Source organism: Triticum aestivum, chromosome 5A, assembly GCF_018294505.1.
Source record: "Triticum aestivum cultivar Chinese Spring chromosome 5A, IWGSC CS RefSeq v2.1, whole genome shotgun sequence".
NCBI classification, from domain to species: Eukaryota; Viridiplantae; Streptophyta; class Magnoliopsida; order Poales; family Poaceae; genus Triticum; species Triticum aestivum.
In genome coordinates, this window is record NC_057806.1 from 96,457,631 (window position 1) to 96,477,587 (window position 19,957).

The 19,957-nt window shown below is 42.4% G+C and overlaps 3 protein-coding genes across 3 annotated transcripts; 2 read left to right on the top strand and 1 right to left on the bottom strand.

Annotated features, from left to right (window-relative positions):
* The first annotated feature begins 8,323 nt into the window (after positions 1–8,323).
* Positions 8,324–11,291, top strand: LOC123102470 (uncharacterized). The gene is made up of 3 exons (XM_044523840.1): positions 8,324–8,529; positions 10,085–10,939; positions 11,042–11,291. Exons 1-3 carry the CDS (start codon positions 8,511–8,513, stop codon positions 11,086–11,088), a joined length of 921 nt encoding a protein of 306 aa, XP_044379775.1. The 5' UTR covers positions 8,324–8,510; the 3' UTR covers positions 11,089–11,291.
* Positions 11,292–12,695: 1,404 nt separating this feature from the next.
* Positions 12,696–14,864, top strand: LOC123106655 (osmotin-like protein). Its single transcript, XM_044528755.1, has 2 exons — positions 12,696–12,830; positions 13,746–14,864. Exon 2 carries the CDS (start codon positions 13,913–13,915, stop codon positions 14,618–14,620), a length of 708 nt encoding a protein of 235 aa, XP_044384690.1. The 5' UTR covers positions 12,696–12,830; positions 13,746–13,912; the 3' UTR covers positions 14,621–14,864.
* Positions 14,865–16,414: 1,550 nt separating this feature from the next.
* On the bottom strand, positions 16,415–19,705 carry LOC123102471 (ubiquitin-related modifier 1 homolog). The gene is made up of 5 exons (XM_044523841.1): positions 19,355–19,705; positions 18,380–18,669; positions 18,210–18,288; positions 18,026–18,108; positions 16,415–16,686 (listed from the first exon to the last, which is right to left on the bottom strand). The coding sequence occupies exons 2-5, from the start codon at positions 18,400–18,402 to the stop codon at positions 16,569–16,571; spliced, it is 303 nt and encodes a 100-aa protein (XP_044379776.1). The 5' UTR covers positions 18,403–18,669; positions 19,355–19,705; the 3' UTR covers positions 16,415–16,568.
* Between the last annotated feature and the right edge of the window lie 252 nt (positions 19,706–19,957).

Consider the following 19,957-nt stretch of genomic DNA (forward strand, 5'->3'; position numbering starts at 1 on the left):
TGTCTATGGTTAGGAAACATAACCATCTTTGATTAACGAGCTAGTCAAGTAGAGGCATACTAGTGACACTCTGTTTTCTATGTATTCACACATGTATTATGTTTCCGATTAATACAATTCTAGCATGAATAATAAACATTTATCATGAAATAAGGAAATAAATAATAACTTTATTATTGCCTCTAGGGCATATTTCCTTCAAAAAATGCATGGACAATGCTAGTTATTCCAACACAAAACATGGTTTTGATGTTGCCATGGACAATTTGAAGAATGAGTGGGAGGATGCCTGGAGGTTGTTATCTGGTATTCCAGTACACACATGGTCTAGGCATGAAATGGACACAAACTGCAAAACAGACTAATGGTTAACAACGTAAGTGAGGTCTTCAATAAATATATCCTGGATGCTAGAAACAAACCAGTTGTGACAATGATAAATGGAATCAAAGACAAGTTGCTGGTCAGGTTTGATGGATAGAGAGAAGGTGGAGAAACTGTCAGATGGAAATAGCTCCAACTTATGCAGAGAAGTTAGAGCTCATCAAGAAAATTACTAGAGATTGTAAATCAATTAGGGTAGTACCTAACTTGTGGCAACTATGAAGTGGCCCAAAGACATATGATGTCAACCTTCTGGAGCACACTTGTGGATGCAAGAAGTGGGACATGTCATGCAACCATGGTTGCAGTGCTATTTACAAAGCCAAGCTGCAACCTGAGGATTTTGTCAATCCATTCTTCAAGAAAGAAATTTACTTGGAGACATATGAACCTATAGTATACCCAATTCTAGGATAAGATGCTTGGGTCAAGACACAAAAACCTAATATTGAGCCTCTATTTTCCACAAAGAGGACCAGAGTAGAAGAAAAAAAGAAAAAAAGGAAGAAGGGCAGGTTTGAAGTGCCTAAACCAAAAGATTCTTCTAGGATGGCTACAATCAGATGTGGCAATTGTAAATTAATGGTCCATAAGTTTACTAACTATGGACAATCTTTGAGGCTTGATCTCCAGTTGAGGAACAATAGAACCATGGTAACATATTGAGCTTTGTCGTTATTTTATCTGAATTTGACTATGTAGGTTTTAATGTGTCTTTGTTTCTTAAACTGCAGGAAAAGAGAAGGCAAAAAGGCAGAGGCCTACATTCCACCTGATGCTACTGTAGCAGATGCTGCTCCTAAGTCAGCTAGGGCTGCTTTCTCAGCACCAAGGCCTCTAGGTGGAGAAGGGAGTTATTTTGATGGTGGTCCCTCTACATCTACATCTACTTTTGATGTTGCTACAAAAATGAGATCACTGAGAGGTGGAAGAGTTGGTGGAGGAGAGTTTGCTAGAATATGTACAAGGAAGAAAGCTCAGAATATGCAAGACTGAAGAGTTACTTCAGAGCAAGTGGAAATGTGTGAAATTTGATGTCTGGAAATGGTTGAGACTTTTGGGAACCTGTGTTTGATTTCAGTACTGTGAACCTGTGTTTGATTTCAGTCCTGGGAAAGTATGTAGAATTTGAATCCTGACAGTCTATGTAGAATTTAAGTCATCTGAACCTATGCTTAATTTAAGTCATGTGGAACCAATGTTGGCTCAGTGTTGTCATTTATGATGAAGCCTAAATGCTTCTCACCCAAGCTCAATTATTGTGTATATGTTGCCATATGTTGGATCAGTGTTGTCATTTATGATCAAGCCTAGAAGCTAAAAAATAGGGGTCATCAACCTACCCTACCCTAAAATAGGGTTCATCAACCCTTCGACAAAAACCCAACCTACCCTACCCCAACATAGGGGTCATCGACCCCTCGACAACAACCCAACCTACCAAACAAAAAATAGGGATCGTCGACCCTTCGACAACAACCCAACCTACCCTACCCCAACATAGGGGTCATCGAACCCTCGACAACAACCCAACCTACCAAACCAAAAATAGGGATCGTTGACCCTTCGACAACAACCTAACCTACCCTACCCCAACATAGGAAACATCGACCCCTCGACAACAACCCAACCTACCAAACCAAAAATAGGGATCGTCGACCCTTTGACAACAACCCAACCTACCCTACCCCAACATAGGGGTCATCGCCCCTCGACAACAACCACCTACCAAACTAAAAATAGGGATAGCCGACCCTTTGACAACAACCCAACCTACCCTACCCCAACATAGGGTACATCGACCCCTCGACAACAACCCAACCTACCAAACCAAAAATAGGGATCGTTGACCCTTCGACAACAACCCAACCTACCCTACCCCAACATAAGGGTCATCGACCCCTCGACAAAACCCAACCTACCAAACCCAAAATAGGGATCGTCAACCCCTCGACAGCAACCCAACCTACCCTACCCCAACATAGGGGTCATCGACCCCTCGACAACAACCCAACCTACCAAACCCAAAATAGGGATCGTCGACCCTTCGACAACAACCCAACCATATCAACCTTATGAGCCTTGCCTAAAGAAACATTTTGCGTGGCATAATTCAACTATTCACGGCAGATCTCATATGATAGAATATGGCACTTTCATCAAACACAAATAAGGCACAAATACATCAAACACAAATAAGGCACATTAATAGCATAATCCAGTAACACAATTAAATTCAGCACAATCACAATTTCAGTACAAATGTCTTCCAATTTTAATGCTACAAATAGCAGATAGTACTACAACAACATTAAATCATTCATCAACTATCTCCTTGATCTTCCCGATCTTCTCCTTGGTGGCCTCCTTCTCTTTGAACAGAGCACCCATGGTATACTCTAGGTGCCTTTTCTCTTGCTTGAAGTTCTCCCTCTCCTCCAACAACATGTCCCTCTCATGCTTGATCCGGTCCATCTCTTGCACCAGCTTCACCTTCTCTTGCTTCTCTTGGTCTCTCTCTTTCTCTGCTTTGGCCCTTAGCACCTGATGGATGTTAGTGTCTGCTTTGTCAGCCAAGTTCTTTTTCTCAAGATCTTCCTTCAGGTCACAAAGAGCTAGTGGTGCATTGCCTAACTGGGTAATTGCATGCTCCTTGTCAGCCACCGTTTTGGCAAAGTCAACTTTTAAAAAACCTCAGGTTATTTTCCATCTTCCTCTTATTTTGTAGGACCTTGCAGACTTCTTTGGCATTAACTATGTTCCATCTCAACCTCATCGTCACCTCCTCCTCATACATAGTCCAGATGTTATTGCTTCAATGGGATTGGCCACTCAGGGTCAATCCACTCCACATAGTTGCACTTGGGTCCATCCTATGAATGTGTGAAAAAAGAAAATAACATTCAAACTAATATAGAACCAATTTACTAAAAACAATATAAAACCACTTAACCTATTTAATTCTTCTAATGTTCTACTTGTACAAATATACTATAGAGCTAAAATACTATTGTTGTAATATCAGACATATAAAAATAGAGAGCAACATTACTAATAAAAATATACAGCAACAATAATGATAAATAAAAGCAAAAAGAAGACTGCATTGGCTACTACTGATAAAAAATATAGAGCTAAAATACTTATAGAGAAGAGTTATGGACATAGACAAATACTTTCATATCAAGACTAATGGCCAGAGCATAAAAAACTAACAACTCATACACTCCATCGGCTACTTATGCATTTGGTACTATTGTTATATCAAGAATTATGGCTGGAGCATTATACTTTTAACATCCTAATTGCAGAGCATCAGAAAATCACTAAAACAACTAATTGCACTGCTCACTTACCTTTTTTGCACAGCCTAGAAACCTCCTGCCGCTATCAGTGGATTCAAATGCCACCAACTCTTCACACGGGGCTCGATGCTCACAATGAGCAACATGATTCAGAGCTAGGGTGCTCCATTTCGTGCACTCCATGGTCGTAGGTGGCTAAACATAAGCAAAACGACTTCAATTTTGATCGGGAACAGAAATTCCCCTTTATCCCTAGAACCCTAACCCTAGATTTGGTTCAAAGGAGCATATGCTAACCTGACTTGTCATAGATTCATTGTTAGATGACATTGGCAGATTATCCCAAGACATCGTGTCTCCCTTCCGTCGGTAGTGCAAAGCCCGTCGTGGCATCGGATGGCGGCAGCTGCGGTGCGAGAGGGAGGGGAACGGGCAGAGGGGAGAGCGGTTGGATGAAATGCCCTCCGGCCTGCGACGAAGACTTAATGAGCAGTGGTAACGGCTGCCTGGCCTCGGCCGTTTTCCCTAGCCATGTGGTTTCGACAAGTGGGCCCAAAATGTCAGATTTTCACTTAGTCGTGGCTCAGAGCTTGTTTAGTGCATTTTGTTATTTACTTGCCACGGAAGTTGCGGTCTTTCATGATTTTTGGCAAAAAATAGTAGTTTTGCTATACACTAGCCACAAATGTAGTGGTTTTTAGCAATTTACTCCATGGGCAACGCTGGACATGGGTGGGGTTTGACGTTGCCACATAGGAGCGGTGCCTCCATGTCGCCCCCGTCTTGGGCGACTCGGGTGGTGCTCCAAACCCTAGCTGTCAGGCCACCCACTTCACCCTCTTCTCCCTTAGTCGCCGTCGGAGGACACCAAGGGACTAATTCCGGTGGCCGATGGCGGGGCACTACTTCTTTAGCTAGCGTTGGTTTTTTCCTTGAAGAGGAAAGGATGATGCAGCAAAATAAAGATAAGTATTTCCCCCAGTTAAGAACCAAGGTATCAATCTAGTAGGAGGAACACACAAGTCTCCAATAATTACACCTGCGCAAACAAACAAATACTTGCACCCAACGCGATAAAGGGGTTGTCAATCCCTTCCCGGTTACTTGCAAGGATAAGATCTGGTAGTGATAGATATAAAAGATAAGTAAAAATGCAAAATAAAATAAAAGTAAATAAATTGCAGCAAGGTATTTTTGTGTTCTTGATTTTGTAGATCTGAAAATAATATGATAAAAGATAGATCTGAGGGCCATAATTTTCAATAGAGGCTTCTCTCTTTAAAGAAAGCATATGTTGGGTAAACAAATTATTGTTGAGCAATTTATAGAAAAGCGCATAGTTATGATGATATCCAAGACAATGATCATGTATATAGGCATCATGTCCGAGACAAGTAGACCGACTCCTGCCAGCATCTACTACTATTACTCCACACATCAACCACTATCCAGCATGCATATAGTGTATTAAGTTAACAAGAACGGAGTGATACCCATCTCGATCATCTTTTGATTCACATTTTGCCATGTATAGTTTTAACATTTCAGTATGTAAAACACAACATTTCAATGTTTCAGCATGTATATTTAGTATTTCAGCACATATATACCACATTTCAGCACATATATTTCAGCATTTAAACATATATATATTAGCATTTCAGCACATATAAACAACATTTCAGCATTTCAACACATATGTTTCATCATTTGAGCACATAAACATGTCGCATTTCATCATTTGAACATAAATTTCAGCATGTCAGCGCGCGCACTCACACAGTCATTTTAGCCACTTAAAGTTCGAGACACAAATAAGTTCAACAAACATATAAGTTCAAGACCACAAATAGGTTCAACACTCAAATGACTAATTGGTTCAACATCTAAAAGCCACTCAAACATAAGTTTGAGACCAAAAATAGGTTCAACATCTAAAAGGCACTTCAACATCTCCAAAATAACACCAAATGGTCCAAAGCAACTTGATTAGCTTTCATCTTCTCTCCACTTCATGAGCCTTGACATCTCAAAGCGCCGAATCCTAGTAAATCGGCACTAGGGTTTTCATTTTTTTAGTGAATGACATAAGGGGCCTACTTGTTAGAATGAATAAGGATATGGGTATGCGGGTACGTGGGTATGGTATTTCCTTCCCTTACCTGTGCCCGACTTCACGATGGGTATATTTATTTCTCATTTATAAACCGATGGGTAATTATTTTTCCAAAGTCCTTATCCTAATAGGGTTTTTACCCGTCGGGTTCGCGGGCAATGGGTACCCATTGCCATGTTGAAGCCATCGGGGCATACATCTTCATTGCTTATAGCGGGCCTCCCTAATAGAGGCGAATGTCTTCTTTGAACCAGAGTCAACTATAGCGGGACACTCGACCATTGAGAGGACGTGCATGCTTCAAGAAGAAGAATGATGGCAGCTGTCCAGAAAAATTAGAAGTGCAACCATTCCTCTTCGGAGATGGACGAGGATGAAGATGATGATGGTGATGGAGAGGAAAGGGTGCCTAGAAGTCCCACTCCGACGTCTAGCAGGTCAGCCCGACAAGAGTGAGAGAGGAAATGAGGAGTTAAAGACAGATGGAGAGGTGGAGGCGATGAAAGAAAAACATTGATGTGTTGCTGAGGATAAGGAATGAGTATATAGAGAGAGGGAGCAATAAAAGATGGAGATGGAGGAGAAGAACTAAAGAAGATCCAAGATAAGAGAGTGAGATGAGATGCTATGCAAGAGAGCAGGCAACGTCAGGAAGAGATGGAGGCACGGCTCGAAATTCAAGTGCGTTGGGCGACAATTAAACGACTCAGGGGAATCGTTTCATCATGTTGGATGCGAACTCTACGGATCCATAGGCGTGAGAATTTTGGAAGAAAATGTGAATGCCGATCATACGGTGTAGGGACCTTAGACGAGGGGACAACGCACATGTCGGAGAAGTTGATGGTGCACATGCTGACAACATGTGATTTGTACATATTGCTGGTTAATGCTTCATTTATGCAACTTTCTAAAACTTATGTGCATGTTTTCTTGATGTGTTAAATGTTTAAATTTGAAGGCAATCGAAGTGTTTGAACGAGAAAAATAATAATTGATGGCGACTCTGAGTTTACGCGTCGTCCGGCTAGTCTCCAAATGCATATGGATCACATATGCATTGTTGTGACTACAAATAATATGGCAACTCTGCGAGAATTTCTCTTTTTTTGACCGGATGCAAGAGTTGCTCTTAGAATTGGTACCATGCATTATATAGTTCGTGGCGATCTGTTTGGGCCTCCAAACTATTATCTTTTGTGGAATTGGTTGCCATTTATTGATATACTATTATAGACGGGTTGCTTCCTTCTTCGCAATTGCTTTCGGTGTTTTTCTTGCTGTCACAGATATAGATAATGACTTGGCTTCTTATTACTGTATTTGAACTAAACAAATTAATTATGTGTACAATATCCGTGTCCTTCAGCCATTTTTAAAGGGGAATTTTGCTTCCAACTTTAAGATGAACTCAACTATGAAGCATCATGCATTCTGTTAGGATGCACTAATAATCGTCGTAAGGCATGGAACTGTCTTATACCAACTGAATATCGATTAATTGTATGTTCCTAAAATTTCTACCCTTGAGCAAAGAACCAAGAGCGAAAGCAACGAATATGATCAACATGATATTATGAAATAATATGGTGGTTCTGACTAATCCATTGTTCACTTGACATACTCAGATATGCAACATGCACTCCATTTTATTTTTGGTTAGTGAGAACGCTAGTACGCCACTTCCGAAAGAAGCTAATGTAACCGCCTGGAAGAAGAAGATAATGAATCTGCTCGACAAGGAAGCACGCAATCTCCAAAACAGAAGCCACTCACCGTGATTCAGGCTCTCCTTTCCTTGTAATCTCCAGAATAGATGGGTTGCTTCCCTTGTTGTAATTGCTTTCAGTGTTTTTGGTCACTATATTCGTACATTGCAACGGAACATAAATATACTGGCATTGCAACAGGATAAAAATATTCTATTATGTTAGCTTTTGATTTATCAGTCCATATTAATGTGATTGTGTAAATATTTCTTTTGCCAAATCCTGTCCGTGATCTACCTTACAGTTTGATGAGAAATTCAATAAGTAAATTAAAGTAAAATTGAATAAAAGTGAACTTGGTTCAGAAAGTAAGTAAATTAAAGTGATTGATTATCGTAGATGGAAATTCAGTAAGTAAATTAAAGTGAACTTGGACGAATGGATGGTAAGAAAAAAAGTGAAAGATGAAACTTTACATTCTTTTTAAGCAGTAGAGATAGATATAGACCAATGAATTGTTCTCTTAGCTTTGAGCTGTATTTGAACAAGACAAATTAATTATGTGTACAAGTTCAGTGTCGTTCAGCCATGTTCAAAGGGAATTTTATATCCAACTTTAAGATGAATTCATCTATGAAGCATCATGCTGTTACAATTATAATGTGATCAAATGGTCAAAATGTTAATTACCACAAGTTAATATGGGCCCATTAATCAATTTCAGGATTAATACCAATTAAATGGCAATTAACAAATCGGGCCCGTGATTGGGGGGGCTGAATTAACGCTAATATGGTTAAGGTCCCACGGTCAAAGCCAACGCATTATATGAGCAGACTTGCACATACGCATCAGTCCATCGCATTAGCCATCGTCTACTCCGAAAATCACTCCTTTTCCAATCAGGAGAGCACGGTTCATTGACGTGAATACTTTCCATTACTCCGGCGAGGTGCCGGAGACGTTGTTGAGTTCTTTGTCCTCTCTAGACCCGAGATGGCATCACCAAACAGAGGTATAATCAATCTACTGCTCCTAATTTCCGCATCAGATCAAATTGTGTAAATGCATATTAGGTACGATCCGATTAGCAGTTGAATAATCTCAGTAATTATTTCTAACATTTGGTATCAGAGGCCGGTTGGATCTAATTACATGAACCGATTTGATATTCCGCAGTAGACTAATCCTACTGAGCAAACGAATTGATCTTGTCAACTTGCCTGAAAATCGTGCATTTAGGCATCGCCAGCGCACCTCAGGGTGGTGGGTGGTGCTCCTGCCGCTGTGTGCCTCAGGGTGGTGCTGCTGTCGTTGAGCACATCAGGTCGTGCTCGCGCCGTCACGCATCAGGAGCCGCTGCGCACCTCAGGCCCCGCCGCCGCCGCGCGCCTAAGATCGGTGCTCCCGCAGCAGCGCACCTCGGGGTGGAGCTCCCGCCGCCGCCGCGCGCGCGATGCCTTAGCGCCGAACCCCGGCGCATCAGTGCCGTTCCCGCATGGATAACTCACTCCCTTAACTGCCGCTTATCAGATCCTGTTTTCTCCTGCGAGTAGCGGCGGCGCTGTAGGAAAGCTAACTCGGTTAGGGATTCAGTATTATGCGTATGTCATGGGCTTTGCATATAACTGGGCCGCACGGGGCATAATTTCTGTTTACGACTTGGCGATGGCAGTAGGCAGCGAAATGACAAAGTTGACTAGTATAGCCCAGTAACCCTGTACTAGTATGCGCAACTCATTTAGTGCAGAGCCTTTTTGAATTCTGTTTATTACTTATGAAACAGTAGGTGGGTGTTTAGTTATTTGTATGATTCAGTATATTTTATGAATACTTTTTCCCCTCCTGGATGCTGCTTCATACAATTACTTCCTTAGCATGTGCACTGCTGTACTTTTGATAGGTTGCACATGAATCAGTTCTGTTTGCTGTTGGTCATTAGTTAATTGCTACTGCTTTAGTTAGGCAGCAGTGCATGATTCATGGGCTACACTGACGTCTCCTCCGCTGCACAAGTTACGCTGCCATTTAACCAGCCAATGTTTATTCTTTTGTTATAATTAAATATGCTGATTAAATGCACGGTTGATTGTTTTTAGTGTGTGCATTCAGAAATTATTTATGAGCATCAGTGTTGAATTAGAATGGAACCAACGAGAAATTTTGATTTAACACCGCTGTATATTCTCACGATAATTGTGATGATTAATTTAGTACTGCATGGTTACATACTGACCAACGTTGTATGTGGTCATGATTATTTTCCGACCTTTTATCTAAGGCTACTACATATCTTGGGATAATCACAATAATTAATTTGTATGACATGTGATTATATTCTAACAAAAGTTGATTATGATCATGATTTCTAGAATTAATTTCCCAATAAAGATATTTCATTTTGTTCCTTTTCGTTACTGCCCAACGGTGTTGCGAATAAGGATTCTATTAAATTTGACATGTTATTAATCAGACCAACGTAGGATTAATATCATGCATTAAGTTTCCTTATATATGGATATTTTCATAATTTGTATTTTTGATATCCATGTTATTTATGTTTTATTCAGCTTTGAACCCATCAGTTATTTCTGGGCTCCTGAACTCAATTGAGCACCTCAATGGGACTAACTTTCCTACCTGGAAGGAGCAGATTTTGATTAACCTTGGTGTCATGGACCTTGATTATGCACTTAGGGAAAAAGCTCCAGTTCCTTTGTCCTCTGATGATGAAAACCTTGCTGAGAGAACTAAGGTTTATGAGGCTAATAAGGAGAAGTGGGAGCGCTCCAATCGCTTGTCTATCATGATCATGAAAAGCACAATTACTCTTGGGATTAGGGGAGCAATCCCTGATTCTGAATGTGCTAAGACTTATCTAGCGTCGATGGAGGAGCAATTTAAAGGCTCAACAAAAGTCTACGCTAGTACGTTGATCATGAAAATGCTCACCACTAAGTATGATGGTAAAAGCGGCGTGAGAGAACATATCATGACTATGAATGATATGGCCGCAAAATTAAAGGGCATGGACATGGAGATTTCTGAGGGCTTTCTGGTTCACTTCATTATGACTTCTCTTCCTATGGAGTATGGTCCCTTCAAGATTAATTATAATACTCAGAAGGAGAAGTGGACCATGAGTGAGCTCACATCTATGTGCGTTCAAGAAGAAGAGCGGCTTAAGGTTGAAAGGATAGATTATGCTCATCTTACTTCCATAAACTTAGGGAAAAGAAAGTCTCAGGGTGATGGGAAAACTAAGAAGAAGATGAACTTCTCTAATATTGATGCAAGCAAGCTAGGGAACTCTGGCACCAAGGACATCGCTACAGAGCCTAAGGGTCCTAAGTGTCGTTTCTGCAAGGAAGATGGGCATGTCATGAAAGAATGTGATGGCTTTAAGGCATGGCTTGCTAAGAAGGGTAATGAATCAATTTCCTAAGTTTCGGAATACTTTATTTATTTTCCCCTAAATAAAGATGAGTTGACTCAAGTGCCACTTGCACATTTCGAACTCATTTCAGGGATTCCATTTCGTGAGGACGCTGAAAAAGATGGATCAAAGCCTTAGATTTCCAAGTGGCAAGGAGACTGATGAACAAGGATTAGTATTTCTCCTTAAGTATTGGTGATTGTTCATCCTCCGTCTTAATAATACTCTTATGTTCCTAGCATGAGGGACCTTATTTTGTTTCTCTATGATATGATGGATTTGTTATTTTGCGAACAAATATTGTGTTATTAAGAGTTGTCATGATGGTTCTGGTTGTGTTATCTCTTGTGAATCCTTGATGCATATTATGAGTGCTCATCGAAATGATGACACTATTATTTAAGCCATATTTCGAAGGGGGGAATTAAATACTCTCATTAAGAGACACCTTCATCTACTTGCCTTACCTGATTTAGGCCACACTATTGGTTATATTAAAGTAAATAAGTAAAGAAAACTAATAAATGAGTTCTTTACGGTACTTAGGATTTGGAATTAATACGCCAAAATGAGTTCTATTCCCTATTGGTTATATTACTCTTTTATTACCTTCGTCGCTAATTATTTGCATCAGCCCATGTTCTAGAAGAACAACGTTTTCAATATTTGTTACCCGATGTTGTTCACCACTGTCAAACACTCTTAATCTTTATAGAATGTTTGCACCAGTGGGAGCTATATACAAAAGGGCAATGGAAAACTAAATTTGTTGGGTTCATAGAGGAAATAAGAAGGGAATTACATTTTATGCTAAGATGAGTGGGAGCTAGTACATCACGTTATGTACTTTATGGTACGATACATATAAAATTAGTTTTCCACTACTAAGCCTACTATCTAAGTTGACAACAATGCAATTTTGAATTTTAGCTATGTTGTATACAACCAGGCAAGCCTTGTGGCTTAACAATTTTACCTGGACTTATACTGGTACACTACATAACTAATATTTTTGTGCGATAAGTAATCCACACATTAGTTCACTAGTAGCAACAATTAAGTGAGTATCATGTTGTGAAATATATTGTCGAAGACCAAATATTAAAATTCAGCATATATGTACTAAGTGCATGATAGCTGATCCCCTAACTAAAGGCTTACCACTAATTTTGCTAGCATAAGTATAACTCAAGGCCTCTAATTGTCGCGATAATTATATAAATGAGATCTCAAATTTTGATCTGGACAATAAGAAAGTTTGTTTCGCTAAACAAGTGCACATGATGATTAATAAAGAAACAAACTACTAGGACCATAAGTAGGGAGTATGCCTGCATGCACATACAAACTCCCAACCATGAATAATTATCCGTGTCAAGATGGAGTATTGTGCTTAAGATAATGGGGTTCTAGTAATAACTATTCGATTACTATGAATACATTACCTTGGTATGGTATTTTGTCGAGACATGGACTAATGATGATTAACCATTTGATCAAGTGGGAGAATGTTACAATTATAATGTGATCAAATGGTCAAAATGTTAATTACCACAAGTTAATATGGGCCCATTAATCAATTTCGGGATTAATACCAATTAAATGGCAATTAACAAATCGGGCCCGTGATTGGGGGGGCTGAATTAACGCTAATATAGTTAAGGTCCCACGGTCAAAGCCAACGCATTATATAAGGAGCAGACTTGCACATACGCATCAGTCCATCGCATTAGCCATCGTCTACTCCGAAAATCACTCCTTTTCCAATCAGGAGAGCACGGCTCATTGACGTGAAGACTTTCCATTATTCCGGCGAGGTGCCGGAGACGTTGTTGAGTTCTTCGTCCTCTCTAGACCCGAGATGGTATCACCAAACGGAGGTATAATCAATCTACTGCTCCTAATTTCCGCATCAGATCAAATTGTGTTCATGCATATTAGGTACGATCCCATCAGCAGTTGAATAATCTCAGTAATTATTTCTAACACATGCATGCTGTTAGGATGCATTAATATACATCATAAGGCATGGAACTGTCTTATCTACCAACTTAATATCGATTCATTGCATGTTCCTGAAATTTCTACCTTGAGCAAAGAACCAAGGGGGAAAGTACAGAATATGGTAGTAGTTCTGAATAATCCACTGTCCACTTGACAATGCCCAGAGATGCACCGGGCTCGTACGCCATTGCATTTTTGGTTAGTGATGAACGCCAGTACGCCACTTCCGAAAGAAGCTAATGTAACCGCCAGGAAGAAGAAGATAATGTATCTTCTCGGCAAGGAAGCACGCATTCTCCAGAATGGAAGCCACTCACCGTGATTCAGGCTCTTCTTTCCTTGCAGCGTAACAGCTGCGTGATTCTATTACACATACGACAGCTCGCACCGGGTCATGCTACTGCAAATAGGAACACTGCATCGCATGTACGCAACTGAAGCCTCTCAGCAGTTATGAACTCATGGACAGAATGAAGCAATTCCACTCAGTGAGTCCGATGCCAACCAAATCAACCGCACAAGTCCTCTCAGATAGATTAGTGGAATGAACAGTACTAGCATTGTGAGTTTTGTTTCAGAAATTCACTGCAAAAACAACTGGCTGATAAAGTGACAGGCTTGGTGAATTGAACCGATGCATTCTTTTCCCGTGAGTTTGGCATTCAACCGTGTGCTTGTTCGTTCGATCAGGTGCTTAATGGTAGCAAACCGTGAGCAATATGAAAAGACACGGTGCGGTGCCTCTGTTTTGAAATTAGCGGTGGGTGGACTCACTTTGCTTTCTCGTTTAGGAACAGAACAGTAGGCATCAAAGCTAAGTAACGCTGACCAACTTCAGCACTCACGACGAGACGAGTCAGACGACGTCGCCTATATAAACAAGCTAGCCTGCACGTCCGTTGAACGTCAAAGTAGCGCCCTGCAGTGCAAAAGCCAAGAAACAAGTAGCGCAGAGACTATGGCTGGCATGGGCGAGCGCCTCGTGATCGGCGCCCTGCTGGCCGCCGCCTTCCTGGCGGCACCGGCGGCGGGCACCACGCTGACCCTGCACAACCTGTGCCCGTACCCCGTGTGGCCGCTGGTGACCCCGAACACGGGCTTCCCCTCCATCTGCGGCAACGACATCCGCCTCGAGGGCAACGGCCACGGGCTCGTCTCCTTCCCCTTCCCGGCGACCTTCTGGTCCGGGCAGTTGGTGGCGCGCACCGGCTGCGCGCCCCCGCCGCGCTGCGAGACGGGGAGCAAGCGGCCCGCGGGCGTGGTGCAGCTGACCGTGCACTCGGCCGAGGGCGCGCCGCGGCCGGACCTGGCGGTGTACAGCGTGAGCCTGGTGGGCGGGTTCAACGTCCCGGTGGTGGTGAGCCCGCAGGTCATCGGCGGCGACGGGCCGTGCCCGGCCCTGGGGTGCGCGGCGGACCTCAACGCCGGGTGCCCGCCGGCGCAGCGCGTGGTGGGCGCGGGCGGCCGCGTCGTCGCGTGCAATGGGCCGCCCGGGTACTTCAAGCAGCGGTGCCCGCTGACGCGAACGACGCCAGTCGACAGGGAGCCCGTGGAGCAGCACTGCTACGCGCCCGGCGAGCTCAAGGTCGTCTTCTGCCAGCCAGCAATGGTCGACGTCGACGCCGACGCGGCCGCACAGCCGGATGTTGTCGTCGCCGAGAACTAGGTAGCCGGCCATTAACGAGTGATGTTGAGACACGTATAAGGTGTAGTGAAAATAAGGATGGCACGTATCATGTGTGCCGCCCGGACGTGTGCCCCTGAGATGCATATGATATCGTCGTAATGGAATCGTCAATGATCCGTTATTATCGTACACACCCGTTCTTCGCGTGCATGTTTGTGGACAAGTAGCGCTGCGCTCCACCGTTGTACACTTGTGAGCGTTCGAGCTACTATGTGGAGTGAAATACGTTTTTCTTTTTTCTTTGAGAAGAATAACGAGTCGAGTACAACAAGACAGACGCCCCGCAGAAGAAAGGAAGAAAGAAAAACGAGAGAGAGGCGTGAAAAAAAAATCGAGTTAAAGAGAAGCATGGCCCGTTCGTTCGTTCTCCACGGGGGCTGCACGGTAATGAAATGCTGGGCTGGCATGGCAACGAAAATCTGGGCCTACTACAACCTCGCGATGGGTGGCTTAATCAGCAGGCCCACTGCTAAGATCGACAAAACAAATGTGATTTTTTTTTGAAGTTCACAAATGTGATTTCTTTGTCTCAAAAAAATACTCCTATGTGATATCTTCTTCTCTTCCCCAAAAAACAAAACTGTGACTATAGAAATTTTTCAAAAAAATGTGTAACTGGAGACGCAGGGAATCGAACCCCGTGCCTCTCGCATGCGCTCTACCATATGAGCTACGTCCCCGTTCTGCATTTAAATTATATTTTATGTTTTAATAAGAATAGGAATGTGCCCTGAAAGGCCGCTGCAGAGGAAAAGAGCAACGCGTTCCATTCGTGTGTGGGTATAGACGATCTTTCATTATTCTTCGTGATATTGACCAAATTGGTCCTCATTTGCATTTCATGAGAATCATCTTAGTAAAGCAGTAGCTTCAGGTGCTCGATGCGCTTTACTTATCCTGGACTCCTGCTCCAGAAAATGATTGCCTGAATCATGCTCCTTATTGCGGTTCTAACCACCTGTGCTTTGCATGTTTGACCACTTCATACTAGTATTTCGAGACGAAAAAATGCAGAGTGCCGTACTCCTTTCGACCAGAAATACAACACCTACACAACTTTCAAAATCAACAATTTTCCCAATTATATGTGGATTATCTGATACGGAATCGATACAATTGACAAGCGCTTAAACAGATCATATTTATTTGTATCACACAACCGACATAGGTTTACACATACTGTTGGACAGAGGGAACTAGCGAGTCTTTTTCTCTATGAAAGGATACATCCAGAAATCTTATCCTGATCTTCGAAATTTGGCATGATATTCGTAACTGACACAAACATGGAAAGCATACTTCTGCAGAAAAATAGAATCGTCCAATTTAACTGAGAAACAGGATGACCAGTACAGACCATGGCTCTGAATCTCATCTCTGAATTAATAGGCATCACTCATCTGAATTTCAAGCGATATTTACATACATCACCAAACTTTGCTCAAGAATCTTCAAGAGTTGTGGAATGCAATGCAATGGCAAAATAAGTAAGAGGAAAGATAAGATTCGTAATTTAGTAACGAACTTCAAACATTGATTTCGACTTGAATCCTAGATCTTATAATGATGGTATCAAACACACTACTGCACTGAACTTGCTATTGCGATGGACAATATAATGGTACTGCCCATTTTACAGTACCGCCAGTTTGCCCATATGAGATTTTCTAATCAGTTTCATCGTCCAAATAGTTTTCCCACTGATGGTATTTTACACATCTTCAGGTACCTTAACTGTTCCAAAACCATCACAAAGGGGGAGGAGCATCCTGGTTATAGTAGTAATGAGTAGGTCCATAATAACCAGTTGATCCTTCACTTAGATAGTGAAACAAGGAGAAGGTTACAGTGACATTGAAAATTACAGTGCATTTAGTTTCTTTTCCACAGATCGCAATACCATCGGTAGCCTACAGTAGAAGTAAAATTAACCACCGTGCAGTGTGGAGATGAAGACAACCACGTCCTTATCTTCCAACTCTGCATCAAGGCCTCCACACAACTCCCAGTCGCAGTCATTTATAAGGACAAGAACCCCAGGCCTCCTGCAAGCATAAAGGTTTCAAACCGTGAATCTAATTAAACGGGCTATTACACCGACAAAGCACGCACTGTTCAATAAGAAAAATAACTAAGCAACCTATTCCCAATTTTCCTTAGTGATGATGTACTCCCTCCATTTCTAAATATAATCCCTTTTACAGATTTCAATATGAACTATATACGGGTGTATATAGACGTATTTTAGAGTGTAGATTCACTCATTTTGTTCCGTATGTAGTCCATATTGAAATCTCTAAAAAGCCTTATATTTAGGAACGGAGGGAGTAACATGTAACCCCTTTAGCGGTGGTCGAAGTAACCTATATAGCCCTTCCAAAACATTAGCAAGTAAAAATAACTACGCCATCGTTGAAAAAGGTTTCAGTTTTCGTGAATATTAGATTGATAAATAGCTTAGTCATGTTATCAAAAAGTACAGAAAGGACATGATATTTTTCAACTCCATAGAAATGGTTGAAGCTTCTGCCATGAAGTAGTTGAATCAGCGTGTGTTTGGTTTGTGCCCAAAACGACCACCATAGTGTTTTCGTAATGAGCAGGAATTTAACAATTGGTTGGATTTTTGACCTTTTTTTGTGATAGCTATTGCCGATTGAACTTAGGTCACTTCCTACGTATTACCAAACTTGAGCAACCAAAACACTGCAAACCTCCTAAAGAATCAAAACTTCCACCAAATTATGGCTTCGGTGTCAACGGTTTGGCTCCTACAAACTAGAATCACCACATGCAGTGCAAGTTGCGGTTCCAGATATCATGGCTGGTTTAGGCTGTGTTAGGCATTACAGTGGAATACGATAATCTCACTTTCTCAAACAATTTCTATCTATTTCAGATTTTTTTGCTGACAAACATTTCTCTGCTTTCATGGCTATTCTAGTATTCTTCCACAGCAAAGTACTGTATTAATTAAGTTAAGCACAACACTCGTCATCAGCCATAAGCTGAGCCTTAAGAGTCTCCATCTCCACCAATGAAAGTACTCACTAGTTATCGGCATATATTCATTTCCATTTCTTTTTTGAAGTACTCACACTAGTTATTAGTTCTCACGGTTTTCTGTTGGATTTCATCTCCAGCCTACCCCAACTTGCTTGGGACAAAAGGCTTTGTGCTGCTTCTTGACTCACACTAGTTATTACATAGGCACCAGGCTGAAGTGATCAACTAGAGAAGCTGATAGCACAAATCCTGGACAGCAACAAGGTCTCCAGACACTTCTGCCAAAAGGAAAGGCTCCAGCACCTTTGTGCAACAGTACTAACTGAATCATCATGTCGTCTGCACAAGCAAATGAAAAAAGAAGAAGAGAAACCATACACAGAGTCATCCTTGATGAACATCTCTGGCCGCTCCTTGATCAAATTGGACTTCACCCAAGAGAGCAATCCCTTCATAGTGGCCTACAAAAGTACCAAAATTCGACACAACAATGTAAGGTTATAAGGTACCAAACTGAAAGTACGATAAGCAGTCTCTCCTGAGGCATTTGATCAAGCAGCACCTTGTCTTCACCGTCCCTGGGCTGGACATCCACCTTGTGTACCTTGGTGGATTTCTCTAGGAGAAGCTCCAGACCGCCCCTGAAACATCACATCAACCTCGTAAAAACGACAAATGGCAGACTAATAAACACAAAGAGAAAAGCAATCGAATGAAAGAGAGAAGGATTACCCGAATTCAAGAGTGAGATGCATGGCTGAAGGATCAGAAGCGATGCAGATTGATTAGGTTTTAGAATTTCCTTGTTGGAATCAGGCCAAGAGAAGAGTGAAGATAAAAAGGCGGAAGGGGAGAGGGTTGCGGAAAAGGGCAGCCGGTAGTTAAGTTGTTTGAAGCGTCGGAGGCGTGCAAGATTGCAGGATGTGGTTGGCAGCGGAGAGCGGTGTTGTAGTGGAGGGCTTCGGCGGTGGAGGAGGAGGAGCGTATGACGATGTGTGGGCGGCGGCGGCGTGCTCGAGTGCCTGTTCGATTTGGGATTAGGGTAGCTTTATTTTTCAAGAGAAATTAGATTATTATCTAGTACAGCGGCGGGTCCAGGATTAAAGCAAAGCCTGGGCCCAATTTTTTCAACATGTAATAACTTTGGCACTTATAACTACCCCAAAACATATCATGACATATAAAAAAAGACCATATGTGATAACATACAAAATAAATCTCAATTGTTCAATAATTCTAGAATTTAACCTCAGTGCTTAACGATCCAACAAAAGAGATAAAACATGATAAAACTGAAACCCCAGGTGTAGACTCTTCCATTGCCGATGACAATGAAAAATATCTCTTCATCTTCTATTTTTGCAACATGAAATGAATTGACATCAAAATGCTCCAGTTACAAATCAACAATACATATAGCATATAGGCACAGTTGGTTCAAGTTTCTGCTACAACGTGAGATGACTGAATAGTTGGTTCAAGTTTCAATTTAACTTTCTTCATACATAGACAGGGGCTATATATAGATACATGCTCATTGAAAGATTGATTCTTGGAGTCTTGGTTGGTTCGAGTTTCTGCTACAATTCGAATCAGGGGAATAGTCGATTCAAGTTTCAATTAAACACAAAGAAACAGAGCAGGTATTGAAATCTTGAATTGTCTCATAGCTGACAAATCGTAGCATTATATATCTGAGAAAATTACCCTGTCCTTTGGACGGACGGACTGCTGGTTGCGCTGGGAGACGGGGAGTCGAGGAGAGGCCGGAGTAGAGGCTGTAGAGCTGCGGCGGCGTCCGCCTAGAGCAGCACCGGCTGTCCTGAGCAGCGGGGAGGCGGGAGGCGGGGACTGCCGGCTGTCTGGGAACTTGGGGGCCCGGGGGTGGGGGGAAGTCGAGCGACAGGGGGCGGAGCAGTCCCTGGCAGGAGCGTGGGGGCAGTCGCCGGCAGCCGGCGGCGCGGCGCACTGGCAGGTGTCGCGGTCGCCCTCCCTCCGTCCCTCGCTTGCGGGCCAACTGCTGCTAGGTGCCTAGGTCATTCGTCCGTCGTGAGCTCTCGTGGCTTTTTTTTTCCTGAGAAGTCGTGGGCTCTCGTGGTTGAGTGGGCGCCTGGCTATGTCATGGGCTAATCCGTGGCCCATAAGGAAAAAGGCGCACCAGGGCCTGGGGTGTAGCTCCGGACCGCATCTTTGTCTCGCTTATAGCGAGCGTAAGGAAGCGGTAGCGACTAACTTTTTTTTAACATAGTACAATTGAAATTGCTCACATACACAAGCCCCTACGGACGCACGCACACTCTACCCCGACGA